A 20685-nucleotide genomic window follows, 5' to 3' on the forward strand; every position below is an offset into this window, starting at 1 on the left:
GTGTCTGAGGAAGCACCAGATTGATTTCCAGAGTGGTTGTACAAGTTTACATTCCCACCAGCAGTGGAGGAGGGTTCCCTTTTCTCCACATCATCTCCAGCATGTGTTGTCACTTGAGTTTTTGATCTTGGCCATTCTGATGGGTGTAAGGTGAAATCTCAGGGTCATTTTGATTTGTATTTCCCTGATGACTAAGGATGTTGAGCATTTCTTTAAGTGTTTCTCTGCCATTTGATGTTCCTCTATTAAGAATTCTCTGTCCAGCTCTGTACCTCGTTTTATAATTGAATTACTTGATTTGTTGCTGTTTAACTTTTTTATATATTCTGGACATTAGCCCTCTGTCAGATACAGGGTTGGTGAAGATCCTTTCCCAATCTGTAGGCTGTCATTTTGTTCTGATGACAGGAGCTCCACAAGGAGAGCAACAGAACCAAAAAATCTGGGCACAGGGGAGACTGATACTCCACACAAGGACTATGCATGGAGATAACTAAGAACCCCTGCACAGAAGTAGCCCATGGTAGTTCAGTGTCCAAGAGGGTTCCCCAATAATAGGAACAGGGGCCATCTCTGACATGAACTCATGGGCTGTCTCTTCGATCACCTCCATCTGAGGGGGGAGCAGCCTTACCAGTCCACAGAGGAAGATAAAGAAGCCAGTCCTCATGAGACCTGATAAGCTAGGGTCAGATGGAAGGGGAGGAGTACCTACCCTATCACTGGACTGGGGGAGGGGCATAGGAGAAGAAGAGGGAGGGTGGGATTGGAAGGGGATGGGAGAGGGGTCTACAGCTGGGATATAAAGTGAATAAACTGTAATTAATAAAAATTAAAAAATAAATTTAATAAAAATATATAAACACACAACAACAATAATAACAACATGAAAAAACAGCATGTTTTTATTGGGTTCTAAGCAGGTTCAGCCTAGAACAGGAGAGAAAATGAAGGCTATAGGAAGCTCATTGCCAGAGAGTGCATGCAATCAGTGCTAGCTCTGTGGATGGAAATGTGTTTGGGACCTGTAAGGTCAGAGGCGGGTGAGGGAGGGATGCAGAGGTGGCTGATGACCCAGATTGTGGAGGTCATGGCTTGGAGCCCAGGGTCCCCATGCTGCCCACCCATGGCTGCTCCAGGGTCTCTTCCAGTCAAGTACTGATTTCCATGATTCTGACCATGGCTCAGAGGAAGGCAGGCCATTGATTTCTAATTTAGAATTTTCTTCAATCTCAGCCAGCTTCAATATGTTGTTTGGATTTTATACTTGAGGTTTGGACATATGGAGGTTTGTATTCATTAGTGTTTCATTGCTGTGAAGAGACACCATGACAGGGCAACTCTTAGAAAGGAAGACATTTAACTGGGGCTGGCTTACAGTTCAGAGGTTTAGTCCATTATCACCACGGTGGGAAGCATGGCAGCATGCAGGCAGACGTGGTGCTGGAGAAGGAGCCAAGAGAGCTGCATCTGGATCTGCAGGCAACAAGGACAGCTTGAGGATAGCTTGAGCCCTCCCCCTCAGTGACACACTTTCTCCAACAAGGCCACTACTCCTAATAGTGCCTCTCCCTATGGGCAAAGCATGATTCTATGGGGGGGGACCATATCAACTCAACCCACCCAGCGGTTACACTGAAAATCCCAACCTTGAATGTCCGTGTTGGAAACTTCTGGAAACTGAGTCTAGTGTAGGATACTGTGGATAAGAATGACCATAGTTGGTTGCTTTTTCCCTTCCACCAATGATTCCCCACCCTGTGCTGACCACTGAGCTCTCAGCTGCAGCCAGCCCTTGAGGGAGTGGCACTAGGGGGCTCCATTCCATGTGCAGCAGAATGGGACCGGTACCAGCACTGTGGTGGTTCTCTGTTTTCTCTTGTTGGTATTTATTTACTTTTTTCCTCGGCAGGACAACATTGCCGAGAAAGCTTGCTGTGGGGTTCCATGCAAGTGCTCTGGAGAGAGGGGAGACAGAGGGCCCATTGGCAGCATCGGGCCGAAGGTACGACAGTTGTGCTCTTCTCACCACAGGCTAGACTCCAGGCTCTGACACTCCTTGGCTGAGTGACTTCTCCAGTAACATGGATGAACATGAGAGAGGGAGAAGGGCCCTCGCTATGTTTCCAGTTCTGGGCTCCAAGGTGCTGTTCTCGGACTGGTGTCCTCATGGTGTGTCTTGCTGGTGATGGAGAAGGCACAAGCTCCTGCCACATTCTCCTCTTCCCCTAGATGGGACAGTCTGCCCTTTGACATCTGGGTTTGTCATTTCATAATGTGAAAACCCATGCATAGCCTTTGGCAGCCTCACAATGTGGGTCAATGGAGCCCTTAGTGTTTGCCTTGAAAGAGTGCCACCAGCTCTCTTGGAAAAGAAAGAGCTTGAAATATCCCCGTGGAAAGAATCATCCCTGAATAGAGAACAAGTGGGAGCACGGCCGCCTCAGGGCAACACTGACTGCCACGCAGAGTGTCAGCAGCGCTCCACTGAGCGAAGCGAAGGGACGGCTGCAACGCTTTATGTGATACGGGAACTCATGTGCTTTATTTCAGGGCATCTCCGGGGAAGATGGCTACCGAGGTTATCCGGGTGACGAGGGTGGACCTGTAAGTAAACGCTACCCTGTCCCTCAAGATTTTCCTGGCTCCTATTCTTCCCATGTGGGGACTGAACGGTGGAGTTTGTAACCCGTCAGATGGCCAGGGGCTATCTATTTCATAATGCACTTAGCCATTTTCCTTGCATCCCCACGCTATCAACAGTGAGGTTCTTTGACTGTGTCAAGTATGCGTGTGCAGAGCACAGGGAGATGCCATCTGTTCCAGAGTGGAGGAAGGTTAGACAGAGGACCACCAAGTTTATATGTCCAGTAAACACATATGAGCGGAAACTGGTGCTTTTACTCTCCCGGGAGCTGGAGACTGAAGATGTTGGCAAATGTAGCCTGGTTACAGTGACGCCCTCTCTGTTCTGTATGCTGGTCTCTGAGACAGACAGGACGAGGGCTCCAACTTGCAAAATGCCTTTGTTTTCTTCACAGGGCGAGAGAGGCCCGCCTGGTGTGAATGGCACACAAGGGTTCCAGGGCTGCCCAGGCCAGAGAGGAGTCAAGGTACAGTATGGAGTAGGGTAGACAAGAGTCAGGACTGAGGGGGAGGGGAGGGGAGGGGAGGATGCAGCCTCTCCTCGTGCCTTGGGGAGTGAGGGTAGCAGGCTGGGGTTTCTCCATTCTCAGAGCCCAATTCCCAGGGCCTCTCACTGAAGGCAGCTCTGCATTAGTGGAGAAGCAGTTTCCTGTGGAAAGATTGAGTAGCCAGGAGCCAGTCATGAGGTGCAGCAGGCTGGCTTGGGCCTGGGAGAGGCAAGTGGAAGAGGTGCAGGAATGAACTGCAGGATCCAGGGTTGTCTGCTTGCTGGCTGGAGAGCAGCGGTGGACGGGAAGGGCCCGCCTACTGCACGTTATGACTGGCCTGCTGTCTTTGGAGTTACCGCTCCTTTCCCAGGGAGAAGGACCACCCAAGTGTTCACCTCCAGGCGAACTCACTTTATAACACCCCCCTTGTGGGGAGACAGGAAGCAAGCCAGAACGTATGTTTAACATAGAATCCTCAGAACCGGAGGCAATCAGACGCAGGCGGAGAGATATCCCTTGGCTTCTGCCCAAGAGGGACTGGCCTTCTTTCACTCATGTTTCCTCTGTCCCCTCACCTTCCAGGGCTCTCGAGGATTCCCAGGAGAGAAGGTATTAAAGTTCACTTGTTTGTTTTAATAAGTCCCCTCCCCCAATACTTCTTATTTTTCCTTGCTGCAATAACTTGTTACACTCACTGTCTGCCTGTCTTCTCAGGGTGAACTGGGAGAAATTGGCTTGGACGGTCTGGACGGTGAAGATGTAAGTGACTTTACTTCACTTTGCTTCTACTCCTGAGGTCGCAGTCGCCGGCAGTCCATAAGAGCTGTTGCCTCATTGCATGACCTGCTCTCTTTGTCCTTACAGGGAGACAAGGGGTTGCCTGGTTCCTCCGGAGAAAAGGGGAGCCCTGGAAGAAGGGTAGGTGTTCCCTTATCTCACTTCTTGGGGTAGGGGGACACGTAACACCTTCTCCAGGGACTACTCAGCATGCTTTCCATGGGTTTCCTGGTCTCAGCTGGAACACCCTATCTGCTGTTTCCCTGTTGGAAAGCATGTCCCACAGGGTGGAGTCTATTTGTGTGATAAATGAATTCCCAATGCCTGTCACTGAGTGGCTCTCCAGGAAACATTTGTGTACTAGCTAAACACATCAGAAACATTTTGATATGGCTTGGGAACGGAAAGATGTCTCAGCCGCTAAAACACATATTAATCTAACTGAGGACCCCAGTTCAGTTCCTAGTGCTCTGGTTGGATGTTTCAGAACTGTTGCTAGATCCACTCCAGGGGATGTGGTGCCCCCCTCTGGCCTCTGCAGATACTGCAACAAAGGTAGACACATACACATACTAACAAAGAAAATAAATCTTAGGAAAGAAGTGATTTTCTTTTCCTGCTTCATGATAAATGGGAAATGGCAACAGGTGTTCTTATGAGCCTTACAAAATGAGGAGTGTGATTTTGATGAATGATATGGAGGTTTACAGCCTGAGAGTTATGGTTAATAAGCTTGGATGCATTAGAGATTCTGGCCAGAATAGCAGGCATCAGCTATTGGTTACAGAAGCAAAGCAATTGAGCGGAGCAATAGATTCAGTCGTTTTCTGCCCCATCCCACACCTGCATGTATCTCGTGGCATCATGTTATAAATTTCAAATACTTGCTCAGATACTTGTCAAAGAAAAATCCCACCAGAAATATCTAGTTTTAAACTTGCGCTGTGTGATTGGTTTAGGGTGACAAAGGACCCAAGGGAGAAAAAGGCGAGAGAGGAGATGTTGGGATTCGTGGAGACCCGGTAAGGAAGACTTCTTTACTGTGGATTTCATGGGGAAGGGGCTAATGGGAGAAGAAGAAAGGAGTGCTTTACATTTGGAAATTGCTTTAAAACACGGAATTTATCCTTTCCTTTCAAATTTGGGGGTCACTAGAGATGATTTGTTTCCAGCACAAAAGGCATTACAAGTCCCTTGGTAGGGGTGTGTCTGAGCGTCTTTCTGAGATGACCTCTGGATACTGCATTTGCCTGTGCAGCTCTCTGCTTTGTGGCTTTGTAACCCTTTCAGAAGAGCCACTGCTGAGATGGCCTGTTCTGCAGGCCACCTACCTCTGGTCGAAGATGGAATGTTAGGCTGACTGTCCTCAGTAAGGAAGGACTTGTGCCACCCCGTTGGGGCCCTGGTTAGGCTCTGGATGTCAGCTGGCCAGGGTGTGGCTTGAAGGACTGTCTTCGAGAGCCTTCCTTCCAATCTCTCACTAAGAATTCTAAGGGCTGTGGTTTTTTTTACTCATGGGGCTCATTCCCAACCTCTTGTTTTCAGGGTGACTCAGGACGGGACAGCCAACAGAGAGGACCCAAAGGAGAGACAGGCGACATTGGCCCCATGGTACGGTAATCCATACCCAGAGATCCTTTGTGCTCAGGGCAGGAGTCACGCCTCATCAGCTTCAGTGCCCCTGATCCCCCATGAACTGCAGACTCAATGAGATCAGCAGCGCTACCCACCCCCCAGGGCTGGTACAGTGCCTGGGAGGGCAGCCTCTGCGGGACTGGCCATCACGGTGCTCCCAGGCAGCCGTGCAGACGGTTCTGGTGAGGCCAAAGTCTTGAAGGGATGATACAGAGACTGACACTGAGCTGACACTGAGCCAGATACAGAGCCTGAGCCTGATGCTTCCCAGGAGTGCTGGAGCTCTGTCCTCTTGACAGACCTTCTCCTGGAAATAGCCACCTCCCTGACCCCCTGCTCCATCTCCAGCAACACACTCTGGGGTTTAATGTTCTTCTCTGCAGATGAGAATCTCACATCAGTTTTTCTCCCCAATATCAGGGTCTCCCAGGCAGAGATGGCATCTCAGGAAGGCCAGGAGACCCAGGGAAGGACGTGAGTACTTTGGAATGCTGGGCTCTGGCAGGGGGAATCAGTGGCAAGTAACTGGTGCCTAGTGCCTGGAGCTCAGCTGTGGGGCAGCTCATTACTGGGAGAAGGAGGTGGAGGGTGGAATATAGAGCCGATCCTGAAATCATCTGTCTGTCTGTCTTATGCTGTATAGATACAGTACTAAGACCCAAACCATTTGCATCAGTTTAAAATGAGGAGCCTTTTGCTTTTGACGCTGTGCCCCTGGATCGTTTTCTTGCCTCACAGTTCTGGAGGCTTCAGGGAGGCCCCAGAACATGGCTTAGTTAGCTAGCAAGGACTTTCATGCTCGGTCGGCCAAATGCTTACCACACAGGCTCATGAGCTTGGGCCTGCCTTCCAGCACCCATGTAAAAAAAGTCTGCATGAGGTGGTGGATTAATACGGTTGAGCCACAACCATATTGCTATAAGCCTTTGTAACTCAGCTCACATCCCCAACAGTTTTGGGGCATGAATGAAAGTCCAGTGGTTGGGTACGGTAATGTTCACTACACGTATGAGGCAGAAACCAGGGCCCCTTTTAATCTCAGTGTAGGGGCTTGCTGAGTGGCAGGAGCTGGAGCACAGTAAATTTGCCTTGCTGAGCACCAAGAGAGAGGCCTTCATCTCTTCCTTGAGGACTCTGCTACACGAAACACAGACTAAGAGGTGCTCCCTGGTGTTAGAACACTCCTCGGCTGCCTTTTCTGGCCTCTGTAGGCTGCCAGGGAGCAATGAGGCACCAAGTTTGATGGAATTTTCCTTAGGGAGCAACAGGGCTGGATAGCTACTCGATGCCGGATAAGAGCGGGTCTCATATTCACACTGACCCCAGGAAGGCAGCCAGCACTGGGGTGACTGCAGAGTGGCTGAGCTGATCCCCCTGAGGATGAAGAATGTGACCCTTAGGTTGACCAAGCCCCTGGCCTTGCAGAGACAGCTTAGCACACCCACAGGTCCCCTGCCCCAACTTTCCACTGGATTAGTCCTGAGGTGGGAATCCCTGAGTCCTTCTGCAGAGAGCCCATATTTTAAAACTAAGGCTCACCTCTGGAACATCCAGGAAGAAGTTGCCAAGACATGAGCCCAACTTTCAGGTTCACATGTGTGAACTGGGGTTGCACTTGTTGTACTTGGCTGGGAGGGTTGAGAACCCAGGACTCCCTCCACCGTCGGGGAGTGTCTCAGCCCCGCTAAGTCAGAGCAATGGGCAGGTTCGCATTCCTGCTTCTCATTCTTCTCTGGGAACTGGCTGGGTTTCTGTAGCTAGAAGCCATTATTTTCCTTGGCAGGTCAGAAGTCATTCCCAGACTTTCACTGGAGTAACTGACTAGCCGGCACAGCATAGAAGCAGAACCTGCTGGAGATGGGTTGGAGGGTTGGTGTGAGCTTGCCAGCTTCCTAGACAGGGAGTTTGCACTACCATAAAGTGAACACGTGTGTTGGTATCCCATCTCTTCCTTAAAGTGACGCTCCTTCTTCCACAGGGTGGCTCTGGACGGAGGGGACCTGCGGGAGCTAAGGTGAGCCATTGGACTGGATTGGCGTGTCTCTTGTCTCTTACACAGTCAGCCCCAGGGATTACGATAGTGTCCCTGGCCAACAGCTTACAGAAACCCTGCCTCCTTCTCCATCACTGTCTCAAACGCAGCCTCTTCTGCGCTAGAAGGTGTTTTGTGTAGCTTCCAGATTGGATGGAAGAAACGGAGAAGGCTGACAGGTAGAATTTTGGGCATCCCTCTCCCAGGCATGTCCATGTATCTGGCCTTCATGCCTGTGCCAGAGAAGATTCAGTCCAAAAAATCCTTTATTTATCAAAGTTGTCCCATGGAACAGGCAAGTAACAATTTGTGCAAGCTCAGAGAGACAGCTGCTGCCCCATGACAGGTTTTTGCCCCCATGGCCACCATCCACACCCTTTCCCCAGTCTGGCACAGAGAGCTGGGTTTGTTTAACTGCTTGTCTTGTCTCCAAGGGCAACAAGGGCGGTCCTGGCCAGCCAGGCTTTGAAGGAGAGCAGGGTACCAGAGGCTCACAGGTTAGTATCCTGGCGTGACCCATGCCTCGTAGTATTTTCCAGACCCTTGTCCCTTTGTTTGAAATCCAGGTTGTGGTCACATGGCACAGACTCTGCCTTTGGTGACAATCCCACAGCACTTGTGGCATTCACCACATTGTGTAGTAATTTTCAACGTTTGATTAGCCCCAAAGGAGACATTTCACAGTCACTCTCGATGCTCTCTGCCTTTGTCGTCCTCACCCTAACAACCCCAACCTGTTGTTCTCCCTCAGCCATGTCCCCTCACGCCTATAGATCCTCACCCCTGTCATCCTAACTCCCGTCATCTCCCCTTATCGCCCTCTACCTCTGCTGCCCCCGCTGCCGCTGCCACTAATCCCCATTGCCCCTCAATTAACTGACCCTCACCCTGTAACCTCCAACCCTGACGCCCTCACCCTCTGGCCAACACTGGAATTCCTGTCTTCATAGATTTGCCTATTCGGAACATTTTGTATAAGTGGAATCACTTGATCCGTGGATCTTTGTGTTTGGCTCCTTTCAGTTAGTGTAACTTTTCTGAAGTCTAGACATGCCATAGCACATGTATGAAGAGCAGTCTCTCCCTGCACTGGTTCATCAGCATTGGGGTGGTTGCCACTCTTTGGGATGGATTTCCTAGGCTCAGCTCAGCCGCACTCACCTGGGACATGGCCTTTCACTCTGCAGGGCCCACCTGGTCCCGTTGGTCCGCCAGGCCTGATTGGAGAACAAGGAATTCCTGGACCTCGGGTAGGCTTCTGAGGGCATGGGCTGGAGGAGCTGGTGTGGGCATGGCCGACAGGGTGGCATCTGCAGGGCCACTCTGTGGCCTGTGGGCTTGAGTGGGTAGCACCAAGTATCGCTGAGTGCTTGGGATTTGCGGGTGGACCCATGACCTTGGATGAGGGACAGCCAGGATCTGGTAGTTGATGCCTCATGCACCCCCTCTGCTTGCCTTACAGGGAAGCGGGGGCACTCCTGGGGCTCCCGGAGAACGCGGCAGGACCGGTCCGCTGGGCAGGAAGGTTTGTCTGGACAAAGCAGAGCTTTGCAGAGCTGGGTGCTGCCACCTCCCACTGCCTGCCCTTTCCTCTGCCCCTTCCCCTGGGCGCCAATGTCACAAACACAAACCTCCCCTCCCAGCCCTGATTTTCTCCACTGGCCACACACGAATGTTACAATTAGTGGTGGAGCACGCCTTTAATCCCAGCGCCTGGGAGGCAGAGGCAGGTGAATGTCTGCGAATTTGAGCCAAGCCTGGTCTACACAGTGAGTTCCAGGACAGCCAGGACTAAATGGAGGTCTCAAAAACACTCCCAACCTTGAAAAAAAAAAGGTAGATACACAGTCATTTGAGGTGGCTTATGCCCGTAATCTCAGCACTTGGTAGGAACCTGGAACAGAAGGATTACTGTAAGTTTTCAGCCAGCCTAGTCTATGTAGTGAGACCATGCACAAATATATATAATTTTTAATTAAAAATTTAAAAAGTTTTTTATAAATGTATGCATGTACGCGTGTATGTATGTATGTATGTATGTATGTATGTATGTATGTATGTATGTATCTATCTATCTATCTATCTATCTATCTATCTATCTATCTACCTATCTATCATCTATCTATCTCTCTATCCAGTGTGTGACTGTGTACACACCACACTGGCTGTGTAAAAGTCATTGGACAGTTTGGTGGGATTTGGTTCTCTTGTTCCACCATATGGGATTCGGGGCTTGAGCTCAGGTTGTCAGGCTTGGCAGCCAAAGCACCTTTACTTCCTGAGCCATTTCACAGCTCCTGCACTTGGCATTTTAAAAATACGTATGTAACAGTGCCTATTTATAGGCACAATGTGATATTCATACATAAATAGAATTGATGAGGGTAGAAAAATGCGCATTTCTTTGTCTCGGGACCCGTGAACCTCTCTCTTCTTATTGAAATATGTAGAAAATTGTCGCGCACTGCAGTCATTCCACAGTGCCCACTAGAGCACTCTCCTAAACAGTGTGCTGGTTCCTGCTATGCATGTATGGTCTGTCCCCCGCCCCTCTGCTCCTTATTGATCCTGGGTCTCCACTCTGTCATGATATCAGCCTTTGCCACTTCATATGTGAGACAGTGTGTGGCACTTGTCTTGCTGTGCCTGGCTTATTACAATTAAAAAACCGATCTCATGGAAACCCAAAAGGTGAGGTTATGAGAAACCCGCCCTTGGACATCACTACCCCTGACACAAGTATGGCAATTGTGGGGTTTGGGACCCCATGAGTTGGCCTCCACTCAGCGTCTCATCCTTGTTTCCCCTGTATAGGGTGAGCCAGGAGAACCAGGGCCGAAGGGAGGCATCGGGAACCGTGGACCCCGGGGGGAGACGGTAAGGCCACCCAGTACCCTGCAGGGCTCGCTGATGACAGGTGCAGAAAGCAGGGACCCAGAGAGGCTTGTGGTTCCCTGCTTGAGTTATTGGGCATATGGTTAAAATGATAAAAGCTGCTCCTTTCAAAATGAGTTTTAATTCATCAGCAGCTTCATGAGTGCAAATGAAATCTACAGGCTCTTAGGAGTTTTCCTAAAATGAGCCATTCTTCTTGAAGATTCTAAAAAGACCAGACACCCGATTATAACCCCAAACTTTAAAATACAGACACGTTCTCTTCAGCACATTCCTCTTGTTGTGGAGCAGTTGACAGTGTTCACCTGAATGACCGCATCACAGTGGCCACAGGCCTGGAGATACAGAGCCCAGGGGTTCAGAGGAGGACTGTCTGGAATGGATGGCGGGTTAGGGCTTGGGGACCAGAGAGTAAGACCTAAGCCCAGAACACTCAGGAGGCCTGAGAAGTTGAGGTCAATATTCCTGTTGTGAGGGAGACTCACAGATTAATGCTCATGTAGATCTGAGTGGACATGACTTTGCTCACACCTGTGGAGGAGGAGCACAGAGATGGAGGCTTCCTTCACTGGTCCTTTGGTCTGAAATCACTCATGCACTCACCTGTTAAGGATGGGGATAGTGTGACTTGGTGGCTGTGAGGTGCCTGGCGCAATGGCTCGCAGAAACAGTATCTTGTTCCTCTTAGGGAGATGATGGAAGAGACGGAGTTGGCAGTGAAGGACGTAGAGGCAAGAAAGTACGTATTTGTTGAAGTTTCTAGAGAAGTCCCACTTGTTGAGCGCCGCCAAGGATGGCTTCTGACATCCTGTATCAAAATTGATTTTAGATGGCTTTAAGTTGGGACCCATACTGAAGCATTTATTGTGTTTTACAGGGGGAAAGAGGCTTCCCTGGGTATCCAGGACCAAAGGTGAGTGCCCCAAATGATGGAGCGTTAGCACTGCTTGTGGATAAGCCTGGCCATTCCCAGGAGTCAGAACACTTCAGCTTTAGTCTTGGGTCAGCCACTTACTCCAGAGCCACACTGGGAAAGTCTCTGATCTCTCTGAGATGCTCCATCCTATATGGATGGACATGGCAGTGCTTCTTGTCCATGATGATTGAGGATATGTGGACAGTGGAAGAATCTGGGACCTGTAAATGCCATAACCCATTTGGCAGTAATGCCAGTGAAGAAATAAATCCAGGCTCCTTGCAAATGGCACCAAATACACTGGAGCCACTTATAGATGCGAACCTGTTAACCATTTGAAAAGCATGGTCCAGATTCTCTGCTGGGGTCCTGCTCCAGCGACCCCCAGCAGGACCTTCTGTTGCAGACCTTGATGTGTCCCTTCTTGGCTCTCTTCCCAGGGTACCCCTGGTGAGCCAGGGGCTGATGGACCACCAGGACCCAAAGGCATCAGAGGCAGAAGGGTACGTTTGCCCATACCTTGTTGTGGGTGGGAATGAGCAGGCTCATGGCAGCGTGATGGGATACTAAGCTTAAAAATAAATCCTCTTCTTTCTCAACCTGACCAGTGACAGCCCAGGTGGTAGAAGTGAATTTCAAGTTTCAAACCAGGGTCCTCACAACCTATTCTAACTGTGTTCATCCTTTGGCCATGGCCTATTGTGGGGAGAGCCTGGAACCCCTTTCTCCAACATGTTTCAAAAGTCACTAGCCCATGGATTATTCCATCGCGGTGTCAAAGAGGCTTAGGACTTGGGTTGGCTGGTGTCAGTCTTCATCATTCCGTGTCTATTCGGATGTCAGGGAGCAGGGCTTAGTGGAGGGTGGAGGCGGCTTAGGAGCCTGGCACGTTTCTATGGGCATTCCTGGCGCATTCCTATCAGGACTATGGGCTCCTCATTTCCAGGTTGATGAGACCCATTTTCCTCTCACCTTGATTGCTTCTGGATTTGTTTCTTCAACGATCATTCGCTTACCCTCCAATATTAATTGAACAGAGTCTCAATTCATGCTCCAGGTATAGATACATGACACTGACAGTTGTTTTTAGCCTACAATGTGGTTAATAACAATAATTACCCAGTTACTTTGATCAGTAAAGACTTTGATCAGTAAAGACATCATTCTAGATAATTTTGAAACAATGGGTAGTGTGTCCATGAACATTTATCTATCTGATTGGCAGCCACTAATTCTCTTGAACACTCAGAGGACTGTTAGTGATGGTTTGGGACAATCAGCTGTCTTACCTGAGCCTGCCAGAGTGTGCAGTGTGGAGACTCAGGCTCTTTGGAGTCATTTGTTCTTCCCTCTGAATTTCCGAGACAGTCGTGCCCTGTTGAAATGAAAGACTTCTCATGGTGATAGGGAAGGCTGGAAGAGGTTACTCCTACCACCCTTCCACCTACAGGAGCTAAGATGTTCCATCTTCTACCTCCTCTAGGGAAATTCAGGACCTCCAGGGGTACTTGGACAGAAGGGAGACCCTGGCTACCCAGGGCCATCTGTAAGTATCCATCTGGTTGCAGACACGTCACTGGGTGGAGGGAGGTGCAATGGGTGCTCTCATCTGATCTCTGAAAACTTTCAGCCATCTTCTTGCCTCGGAAAGCTTTCCTGTACTTGTGTTATCTGTTTCTTAAACTGCCTCCCTTTCTGGTATTGTGATGGAGAAAAGTATATTTGAGTTTTGAAATAATAAGCTTTGAAAAAATGTTTTATGGGTGCTGGGGATGTAGTTCAGTGCACAGCATATGCTTGTAGTGAGCAAGATGCCAGCTCTAGTCGCTAGCGCCAGTAATAAGAAAACAAATAGCAATTCTTTTGGTGGTACTAGGAATTGAACCCATGGCCCCATTCATACCAGGCAAGCACTCTACCACTGAGCTATACACATGTTTTATGTGCCACTCTGTGATTCAGGGAATAATAGAATTTTACCTTTGTAATTTACTACTACCTGTAATTTACACGTTGGTTCAGAGCGAGCAAGTTGCGGTATATTTGCTTGCATCTTACAGAAGTTGCACCACTAGACCAAATCTGAATCTGGGGAGCACTTCCTTTGGTTATAAAAGTCTCAAGGGAGCCACTGACTCCTTGTTTAAAACCCATCAGTCATGCTTTTCCCAGGGCCCAGGAGGAATCTCTGTGACCGATACCACTGTTTCCATATTTGGTTTTTCCCTCTATTGAAATGCATGAGGTTCAAGGAAGGATGGACAAGGTAACCAGGAGTTGGCCAGCCACTCCTAGATGGAAAATTTGAGGGACTGGGTTGCTTGAAGCCAAGAGAAGAAGGCTGATCCTGTGGATGTGATGGGCATGGGGTGTGCCGAGCCAGTTATTGCTAGCCAAGAGAAACTGCCTCAGGGAGACAGCCAAGTAGCCCACAAGATGACAAAACACAAAGGACAGTCATGAGTCTGTTCCTAGAGCTTACAGGGATAGAATCCTGCCGAGATGAGGTACTTTTGACATGAAGGGGGCATGCCATGATTCCTTACCTTCGCTTCGTTAGGGGTCCAGGCCACGCAGAGCAAGCATACTGGAGGAGCTGTGTTCTCGGGAGAAGCTGTGTTTATTGCCAAGAGCAGTTGAGAGGGCCCCAGGTGGTTGTGGTTGGATTCATGGGTTATATGGATGAACCACGAGCTTCCAGGGGTGAGGAGTGGTTCGTCTTCAGAGCCAGCTCACTTCCTAGGGAGAACATTCTGTCTTCAAAAGTGTCGTTCTTCTGCTCAAGCAGTGGAATTGAATTTAGACAGAGGGGCTGTAGAGGCTCAAGGCTATGCAGTGTGTATTGCTTCCCATCATGTTCCTGTGGCTAAAGGAACATGTTTTTTATTTTCCTCCTTATTATCATTCTTAACACACATTCATTGTGCTATTGAGTTTCACTCTGACATTTCCACTCATGGACATGCCATGATTTGATTGTGCCTGCCCTCCCTTTTCCCACCCCCCTTTCCTTCTAATGCTACACTGCACATCTGTTTCCTCTCTTGACTTCTCCTTGCTTGGTTTTACAGGGTCACAAGGGCAACCGAGGCGACTCCGTTGACGTAAGTAGCACGTTTGGGGTGAGCTGTTGTCTTACATGCCTGTTGCCCGCTCTTCCTAACATGTTCATTTCCCTTCACAGCAATGTGCCCTCATCCAGAGCATCAAAGACAAATGCCGTAAGTACTCACTCTTCTGCCGCCCGTGACAGGTCATGTTTTCACACCCGCCATTCTCACTGGGCAGACCTGGCTTTCATCTCTTCTTCTCTTTGTTTCCTTTATAGCTTGCTGCTATGGTGAGTATTGGTGATTTCACATTCTTCTGAGACGTGCGGTGAGTAGGACTTACCTCTGAAACCCCATTTCCCACAGGGCCCCTGGAGTGCCCTGTATTCCCAACAGAACTTGCCTTTGCTCTGGACACCTCTGAGGGAGTCACTCAGGACACCTTCAACCTGATGCGAGATGTGATCCTGAGCATTGTGGGAGATCTGACCATTGCTGAGAGCAACTGTCCGAGGGGTGCCCGAGTGGCTGTGGTCACCTATAATAATGAGGTGACCACGGAGATCCGATTTGCTGACTCCAAGAAGAAGGCTGCTCTCTTAGACAGTATTCGCAATCTCCAGATGACTGTGTCATATAAGCAGCAGAGCCTGGAGACCGCAATGTCATTCGTGGCCAGGAACACATTTAAACGTGTGAGGAATGGATTCCTGATGAGGAAAGTGGCCGTTTTCTTCAGCAATAAGCCCACAAGAGCATCCCCCCAGCTCCGAGACGCTGTGCTCAAGCTCTCGGATGCGGGGATCACACCCCTGTTCCTTACAAGCCAGGAGGACCGACAGCTCATCAATGCCTTGCAGGTCGGTGCTCTGTGCTTGGCGCCCTCCTCCCTCATGTCTTTGCGAACACTCTAAGCAATGCCGTGTTTTCCATGAAGGATCTGTATCCTTTAGCTTCTGAAAGGTCCTAGTGGGGCTGGGATGACTGAGACGTCATGTGAGGTGTCTAGGGAAGCCTATGGTTTCAGTATCTGCACTAGCATCCGGAGGACTATAACTTACTTTCTCCAGGTCCCGCCACGCATGCTGGTAGTTCCAGCTAGGTAGCAAGGCTCTGTGTTCTTGCTGGTCAAGTCGAGGTTGTTGGTGTGGGTAGATTCTGTCTCTCAGTGGAGTAGGATAGTTCTGGTCTCTCACCAACTGCCTCAATTTGAGTTTCATATGACCCTGTCCTGGGCGTTTACTTCCTATAACACATGGCTAAACTTTATACTTTCATTCCCTCCTTACCGGTAAGAAGGTCTTGTGGTTAGTGAGGTCCTTGTGTATGGAGGGGCTGCTGGGCCACTAGACTCTGAGGCCCATGCACTGGATACAGCTCCCCAGATGCTTCCAGAGCTGGCCATAGGTACCTAGAGCTTCTTGGTGAGGTCCTCAGAATATGAGTAGCCTTAGGATCCCAACCATTGTGCAAACCTTTCCTTAGCTAGGCCCCCAGGGCGGGCTGTGCAGAGGACATATCCTGATCTCACTTGTGTGTTTAGTTGTAACTGAATAACTGAGTTTTATTGAGAGCTATTTCTAATGACATTAGTCAAGACACATGGACAGTAGGTACAAAGGACAGGAGCCCCGACCAGAATTAGGTGTCCTGAGTCTCCACTGCTACCTGCCCCTCTCTGCGTCTTGTGTTTCTTTCTTGTGAAGTAAGGTTGGGTGATCTGAGATCTATATCTTGCCAGCTGGGATCACCACTTCCTGTCAGCAAGCTATGCTTTAATCAGTGCCACCATCCCTCAGCTTTTATTCTGCCAAACTGCAGCCTGGCTTGGGGTCAAACACTGGGACATGAGTTCTTGTGAGGGAACATTTTTGTTCACTGTACTGTGTGTGAGCAAGGTGACCCAGAAGCACCTGGGGTTATACAGATCACAAAGGAATTCTCTCACTCATTCATTTACTCATTACATGGATGCCACATGACCAGCACTGTGGTGGGTAGGGCCTTTTCATTCTCTAGAAGTGATATTCTTGTTTGCCTTGTCATTGTCTAAACTGGGGAGAACACGGAAAGGGGACAGATCAGTGTTTGCTATCTGCTGCCATTGTTAAAAACCACCACCATGGTATTTTTTTTTAGCCCCCCACTGTTTCTTAGGGATGTACCAGACACTTTGGTAAGTGTCCAATTAATCATCTAAGCAACCAGAGTCCAAATGATAAGGTGCTGTGCCATGGGGAAGTTTATCTCATTGATTTTGTCCTCTTGCTACTATGTGTTTGCATAATGGCTCCTTATGGGTGTGTCCATCCCAACATCTCCCTTTGTCTAAACCAGATCAATAACACAGCAGTCGGACATGCCCTGGTTCTGCCTGCAAGGAGGGATCTCACAGACTTCCTAAAGAATGTTCGTACCTGTCATGTTTGCTTGGGTAAGCTGTTCATCTGGTCATGGGGATCTGTCTGGCCAAGTCACTGAAGTTATGATTACAGGGAGACATTTGAATGAAGAGTGATGATGTATCGAAAGAGCTCAAGTTGAATTAAGACTCAAGGCTCATTATATTTATTAACGTAAAGGCCACTCAAGGATGTGACCTAGAATCTAGAGCCTACTTGCTTGGCTCAGAAGTATTTGTATAACATGTTTCTTTAAGGAATAGCAAGTGACAGGAGTGTTTGGTTGCACGGAGAACTACAAAGACCTTAGGTCATCATCAAGTTTCATCTAGTGAAATGAGGGGACAAAAACTGAGATATGGTTACAATTAAAGCAGTAAGTTGTAGTCGAAGTATGTGTCCCAGCTGGCTGGCTCAAACTGTTAATTCTCCTGCCTCAGCCTCCCAAGTGCCTGGATTCCAGGTGTGTATCATCCTTCCCAGCAGAATTTCTATCTCCTGTGATGACTGCAGCCATCTGACTCCCAGAATGTTGAGATGCTGTAGGGGCCACAAGGTAATGGGCCACTGTGCTTTCTGTTTCTAGACATTTGCAATATCGACCCATCCTGTGGGTTTGGCAGCTGGAGGCCTTCCTTTAGGGACCGAAGGGCAGCAGGCAGCGATGTGGACATAGACATGGCTTTCATCTTGGACAGCTCAGAGGCTACCACCCTTTTCCAGTTCAACGAGATGAAGAAGTACATAGGCTACGTGGTCAGACAGCTGGACCTGAGCCCAGACCCCAAGGCCTCCCAGCACTTTACCAGAGTAGCCGTTGTGCAACAGGCCACCTATGAATCTGTGGCCAATGCCAGTGTTCCACCCGTGAGAGTTGAATTTTCACTGACAGACTATGGTGCCAAGGAAAAGCTGCTAGATTTCCTCAGCAGGAGGATGACCCAGCTTCAGGGAACCATGGGTCTGGGCAATGCCATTGAATACACCATAGAGAATGTCTTTGAAAGTGCGCCAAACCCACGGGACCTCAAGATTGTGGTGCTGATGTTGACTGGTGAGATGCAGAGGCAGCAGCTGGAGGAGGCCCAGAGAGCCATCCTGCAGGCCAAGTGCAAGGGCTACTTCTTTGTGGTTCTGGGCATTGGCAGGAAGGTTAATGTCAAGGAGGTGTACAGCTTTGCCAGTGAGCCCAACGATGTCTTCTTCAAACTCGTGGACAAATCAACCGAGCTCAACGAGGAGCCTCTGATGCGCTTTGGGAGGCTGCTCCCATCCTTTGTCAGCAGTAAGTCCCATGTCGCACATTGCATGTTCTGGCCCCTACTGTCAGGTCACAGGGCTAGATGAACAGTCATAGAAAATACATCTATGTGCTGACGTGACCTTGTTCATCCATTCAACAAAGGTATATATACATGTGTCTACCCTGTGCCTTGAGTTAGGAGCTACAGTCAACAGGACATACATAGACAATGTCTTTTATCCTCCTTTGCTCACTATTTCTGCCTATTTGACTGGTACTTTCTATCAATAAGACACTGATCATGTTCCAAACCCAGAGTTCACAACTGGGTTTGTAAATGGAGCAAACACACATTGACTATGCATGACCTAGCATACTGGTGTGCCTTAAGGAAGTCTATCCTGTCAGGGGGCTTGAGGGAAACTTCTAGAAGCAGTTGCACTGATTTGGGCTTTTCCATCAAATGTATGCTGGCCTCTGGATGAAGCACATCTTCCCTCTTATTTCCTTCTCCATTATTTCAGCAGCTGCTCTGCATGTACCTTAAAAACCATTTTTTTCAACAGTTTCACCTTTGGACACTGGAGTTAGGGCTTATGGGTAATTTGTTTCTCTATCTGTGATCTCTGGAGACTATGAAACATAAGAAAGCATGTTCATGCTGAGTACTCATCACTCAAGAGAAAGTTGAGGACCATAAACAGCACACTATTCGCATTCTGAAGGCCTTTGCCACAGAGGAATCAGGGGAAGATGGGAAGCAGAGGTTAGCCTTAGCTCCATTCTTCTATCTTAGGAGGATTAAACAAGAGTGTGCCCAACAGAGCTTTCAGAGCTCGCCGAATATAACTGGGCTATAATTTAATGTTCAATGAGTGTCTGGAACTGGTTATACTTTCTACTTAAAGTTTCCTTGTAGTCTGATCCACTCTCTCACATTGAGGGCATATTATCTTTAACTGAATCACCCAAGTACTTATATAACTAACTCTTCAACACTAATTTTAATTTCCATATGATTCACACAAAATTCAAATTTTTCCCCTCTAGGTGAAAATGCATTTTATCTGCCTCCAGATATCAGGAAACAGTGTGATTGGTTCCAAGGGGACCAACCAGTGAAGAATGGCGTGAAGCTTGGTCACAAACAGATGTGAGTAATCATGATTGTCATTCCAGATATCATAGCACTAGAGTAGTACAGAGGCTCTTCAACCAGTCCCTAGGTTCATGGATGGAGACATTGAAATATGGAAATATGACTTCCCTAAAGTAATGTGAGTTCTTAAAAAGAAACATTCGTTTGTATTTGTTGTCTTCTGCTGCATAATGAAATACCCAGAATTTAGAGACTTAAAACAAGAATAGTTTACAATCTTGTGGGCTAGAGATAGCTGACCGGGTTCAGCTCGGTGGTTCTCTGTCTCCTTCCTGGTCGCTTTTACATTGATGAGAATATGTTTGTCAGCTGTGGACAGGCTGGTCTAGCCTGGTCTTAGGAGGGAAGATTCATCTCTGCTCCACGCTTTATCAATTTCCAGTGGCCCAGACTGGACTTGTTCACAAATTAACCCAGAGGGTTTTCATGAGAAAAAGATTAAATATACGTTCTCTTGAAGCAGGCCTAGCACATTGTTACTTTAAATGATATTTTATGGGTCAAAGATGCCCAAAGCCTAGATTTAAGTGTGGCACGTGTGAACTGAATCGAGGGCCTGCTATGTTGCGTTACACACTCCCTTCCTCCTTCTTCCTTCTCCCCCAATCTCTCTCTCATTTCTTTTTGACTTTTTGAGACATGGTCTTACTGTGTAGTCCATGCTGGCCTGAAACTTGCTTTGTAGCCCAGGCTTGCTGCAAACTATTGGTAATTCTCCTGCCTCATGTTTCAGCGTGCTAGGATTACAGGTGTGAGCCACCTCACCTAATGGTGCAAACAAACAGTACTGATTTGGTTTGATTTTGATGGACATGACTCAGTTAATTATTTAAATTAGAACAGTGTTAAACTTTCATTCTTCTCCCTTTTACTTTTCACCATTTGTTATCAATTGAACATAGGATAACATTTGTAATTAATGTAATCATTTTGAATAATTCTATTTTAATATGCTGTTTGATATTTTCTTAGTGGTAGATTCTAAAAGTAATAAATGTAATATATACAATATTATATGAAGTCTACAGAAACAAGTATCTTCATGTTGTTAATACGGCAAATTTCCTATAGATCATAGGGTTCTGACTTTCATATAGCATGCAAAAGTATGGATACAAGTACTGCTTGATTTGTTTTTACAGAAACACTCCGTATGTTGTTAATTCAAGTCTCACATCCAAAGTTGTGACCACAGTAAAGCCAGTGACAACAACCAAACCAACAATTGTAAATCTGCCACCTGCTCAGCCAGCCCCTGCCAAACCAGTCCATGTTCAGCTAGCCCCAGTTCAGCCAGCCCCCTCTAAGCCATTCCATGCTCAGCCAGCCCCTGCTCACCCAGTCCCTGCTAAGCCAGCCCCTGCTAAACCAGTTAACACTCTGCCAGCCCCTGCCAAACCAGTCCATGTTCAGCCAGCCCCAGTTCAGCCAGCCCCTGCTCA

General features: G+C 48.3%; 1 protein-coding gene across 1 annotated transcript in view; it reads left to right on the top strand.

Annotated features, from left to right (window-relative positions):
- The window catches only part of Col6a3 (collagen type VI alpha 3 chain), an 83111-nt gene that overhangs the window by 50408 nt on the left and 12018 nt on the right, over nt 1-20685 (top strand). The window contains exons 14-39 of the mRNA XM_055616849.1: nt 1913-2005; nt 2554-2607; nt 3042-3113; nt 3717-3743; nt 3849-3893; nt 3999-4052; nt 4871-4933; nt 5457-5522; nt 5967-6020; nt 7525-7560; nt 8013-8075; nt 8766-8828; nt 9041-9103; nt 10393-10455; nt 11162-11212; nt 11351-11386; nt 11830-11892; nt 12873-12935; nt 14461-14493; nt 14574-14610; nt 14718-14729; nt 14806-15299; nt 16777-16873; nt 17428-18126; nt 19135-19237; nt 20386-20685. The exon at nt 20386-20685 is cut by the window's right edge and continues 416 nt beyond it. Coding sequence (XP_055472824.1) covers nt 1913-2005; nt 2554-2607; nt 3042-3113; nt 3717-3743; nt 3849-3893; nt 3999-4052; nt 4871-4933; nt 5457-5522; nt 5967-6020; nt 7525-7560; nt 8013-8075; nt 8766-8828; nt 9041-9103; nt 10393-10455; nt 11162-11212; nt 11351-11386; nt 11830-11892; nt 12873-12935; nt 14461-14493; nt 14574-14610; nt 14718-14729; nt 14806-15299; nt 16777-16873; nt 17428-18126; nt 19135-19237; nt 20386-20685 — 2804 coding nt within the window. The remainder of the gene's footprint in view (nt 1-1912; nt 2006-2553; nt 2608-3041; nt 3114-3716; nt 3744-3848; nt 3894-3998; nt 4053-4870; nt 4934-5456; nt 5523-5966; nt 6021-7524; nt 7561-8012; nt 8076-8765; nt 8829-9040; nt 9104-10392; nt 10456-11161; nt 11213-11350; nt 11387-11829; nt 11893-12872; nt 12936-14460; nt 14494-14573; nt 14611-14717; nt 14730-14805; nt 15300-16776; nt 16874-17427; nt 18127-19134; nt 19238-20385) is intronic.

The sequence above is a fragment of the Psammomys obesus genome, unplaced genomic scaffold (genome assembly GCF_907164565.1).
Source record: "Psammomys obesus unplaced genomic scaffold, mPsaObe1.curated_primary_1811, whole genome shotgun sequence".
NCBI classification, from domain to species: Eukaryota; Metazoa; Chordata; class Mammalia; order Rodentia; family Muridae; genus Psammomys; species Psammomys obesus.